Source organism: Loa loa (assembly GCF_000183805.2).
Source record: "Loa loa unplaced genomic scaffold supercont3.184, whole genome shotgun sequence".
Lineage (NCBI taxonomy): Eukaryota > Metazoa > Nematoda > Chromadorea > Rhabditida > Onchocercidae > Loa > Loa loa.
In genome coordinates, this window is record NW_018108364.1 from 46937 (window position 1) to 50396 (window position 3460).

Consider the following 3460-nt stretch of genomic DNA (forward strand, 5'->3'; position numbering starts at 1 on the left):
TATTAGCATAGCATAATCATTAAGAATTACAAAACACAAATTATGCATAAAGCTAATTCCAAAAACATAAACATAAGCCACAAGATGAATTTCGAAGACATCAATTTGGAGAATAAAAGAAAGGAAGAATGTCCTTCTGCTATCTGCAGGCTTTATATGCATATTATTACACGATTACAAGGATTAGCACCTTTGTTAGCTCGTGCTGATAAAGCACTCTTTGTTAGCATACATTGGTAAAGCGTTTTGTTAGCTTAAGTTAATGTAAGGCTCTTATAGTACATTGCTAAACAATGAGCACATATACAATTCTACGCGATGATAGCACCATACTCATACAGAAAAGACTTTGGATGATTTTTAATCTTAATCATGACCCAACATGGAGGATGCAAATTAGTACATCACTAAACATTCATTTATGATTCTTTTATATTTTTCATTATCATGAAACTTCTTCACGTTTATTCACAACAATATTTCCCTTATCATTTCTAATGGTATTACAAATGAAAAAAAAAAAACGTTGTATGTTTACATATGTTATAATTCAATTTATATATTTCAGCCAATTTTTGTAAAAATCATCAGCATCTGAAAGAGTTTTTATCTTTTTCATCCTATAGTTGGGAAATTTTAATCTGTAAGAAACAAATGATTTTTAAAAAAAATCAAATCGATTCGATGAAGGTCATGAGGTCACACCAAGAAATTATTTATTGTTTGATGTAATATTAATATACTGTATGCAAAAAATTACTTATATTAGCGAATATAATTCTTACCGTTCAAATTCAATTTTCTTCTTAGAATGTATTTCTTTTTTTTTTTTTTTAAAATAATTGCCAAATTATAGGATACGATTGGATTTTTCAACAATTTATGATGTTATTGTTTCAAATTTATTCCTTCATTATTTAGAAACAGTAAGTACATTTTCAAGTATTCGAATACTAATCAAATCTTAGATTTATTTTGAGTCATTAATACTTAAAATTTAATTTCAACCATATTTTTTAGTTACAAAGAAAAAAAAAAAAAAGAAAAAAGAACTTCAGCATGGTATAACAATAGAAATGTATCATCCACGTGGTACCGATTACGTACTTACCTCAGTTGGTGTTATTTCATTGAAACGTTTAATTAACGTGAATGAATCATACAACGGTATACTTCATATGAAATCTATACGTGATGGCAGTTTATTTGCAACAATCGAATATGACATTAACATTAATTCTAAAATGATTAATGCATTAATTTTACAAAAAGTACGTAATACATGACTTTTGATCATTAATTGTATTCATTAATTGAATAAAATATTCTTTTTTTTTTTAAATTAAAAAATTCTTTGTAATTTTAGTTTGAATTATGTAGTATTTGAAAAAATCAGAAATACAAAAAATTATTTCAGAATTAAAATTTTATTAAATTTCAAATTATAATTTTAATTAATAAAATTGTTTTATAGAGAAAATTAACTGTTGTAAGTTCGGGTGCATTAACAAATATTGATGAATCCATCGATCATTCTATGTACAGTGTACTAATTATTGATATTCAACGTTGTGCTAATCTTGATAAGCTTATCAATGGTAATTATGCATTCATTTTTATTGAAGAAGAAGGAAGAAGGAAGAAGGAATCCTATAATCCTTCTGAATCCTACTATAAACTTTCATTGAAGTTTTTAATTCTATTATGTATTGGTCTTTTTAAATTTTATCAAAAATTTATTTCAAAATTTTTATATATATTTTATATTCAATTTTTAAAATTTTTATTCCATTTTACACCGAATATTACTAACAAATATCTTTCATTTTTTGATAATTTTTCTGATAACATATTCGATATCAATTTTAAGAGATAATTTATATATTCAGATAATTATGCTCCAACAACTTTGATTTCATATGAATTGTATGATTGTGATGTATGGCAAAGTGAACCAATACCAAATAATATTAATCCGGAATATAATTCCGTAAAGACATGGGTTTTACCAAATGGAATCGATCTATACAATGTTTTACGTTCATCAGTAAGATTTAAAAGGCATTTTTATTTCCCTTTATCCCATTACCTGAATGAAATACATTTGACATTAGCAATTAAAGATATTGTGATAAAAAAAAAAGGCTTATCGAAATTCACAATAGGTTAAAAAAAGAAATTTAATAGCATTAATATGCCTCTTTGGTTGTTTATTTTGCTTCATACAAATTATTTAATTATTTGCAAATTTTATAAATCATTTTTGTGACTAAATTTTGGATTAATTAAATTTAGCAAATTTGTGGAAAAAAAACTTTGTTGAAAATGATTTTTAATATTTAAGAATGATTTCTTAATATTTTATTAAAAAATATTTTTAATATCCTTTTTTTCTGAAAAATAAATTCTTCATTTTAGTATTTAACAGTAGTTATCTTGGAGAAACAAATCAATGACGTACGTCAAATCGGTTACGTCAATGTCGCACTTTATCCACTTGTCCACAACAATGAAATTTCCGGAACGCTTCCTCTTCTTTCGGTTAGTCGTAATGTAACGTATAAATTCAGCATTATTTGAATACAAAGCCTGCTTACTAAGTGTTTCTGAGGAAATTATAATTTTCTACAGTGTAAAAGATATCCTTAATGTCACCATCATTTGCAGATGATAAGTGATTCACCAACAGAAGCATCAATTGATATTTTAATACGGTGGAAATTTCCTTATCATCCTCCTGAACAGGAATTAGAATTGACAAATATAGAAGTATTGTCACACAATCTTTTCTTATTAATATTGAAAAAAAAAAATTGAAAAATTTGAGATTTATTTGTCAGAATTTTAGAAAATTATCAAAGTTTAACATATATAAATCATTACTATTTTAAAGTCAAAGTTCATTGTACTTTCACTAAGGAACATATAATAGTAAATAGCTTAATTAATTATTTTCAAATTTAAAATTCAAATCACAATATTTACATTTCTTTTCTCTCTCGAACACCTTTCAATTAATTTCAGGAAAATGCAAAAAGGATTAATGTATTGCCGGACGGAAAAGTTTTGAATGGTTGGTCTGATTTGAGGGATAGCTCTAATGATAATGAGGGAAATGCAAACAAGAATGAAATCAATGAAAAAGCCTATGAATTAGAAGAATTGTCGCGGAACTGTCGCAATAATGAATCATTTAAGTAAGTTTGATAAGAAATCATTGTGAAGAGCAAAAAAAAGAAAGGAAAAAAAATGGAAAACGTTAAAATTTGAATAATCTGACCTGAAATTTTTAATTGTTTATATTTGAATAATCAAAAAATAAATAAAATTTTAAATGCCTTTCTAACAATTTTGTATTATTTCAGTACGGAATGCCCGCAGCAGTCATCAATTGCAAATGATCCATTTGTTACAACAAATGAATATTTTAAAGTTGAAAATCTCCATTTCAATTTGGATT

At 25.4% G+C, this 3460-nt stretch overlaps 1 protein-coding gene across 1 annotated transcript; it reads left to right on the forward strand.

Moving 5' to 3' along the window:
* Window positions 1-84: 84 nt before the first annotated feature.
* On the forward strand, window positions 85-3201 carry LOAG_13744 (hypothetical protein; the record flags this gene model as incomplete). The annotated part of the gene is made up of 7 exons (XM_020448724.1): window positions 85-222; window positions 1059-1271; window positions 1475-1598; window positions 1890-2047; window positions 2419-2541; window positions 2668-2769; window positions 3025-3201. 7 exons carry the CDS (start codon window positions 85-87, stop codon window positions 3199-3201), a joined length of 1035 nt encoding a protein of 344 aa, XP_020301154.1.
* Between the last annotated feature and the right edge of the window lie 259 nt (window positions 3202-3460).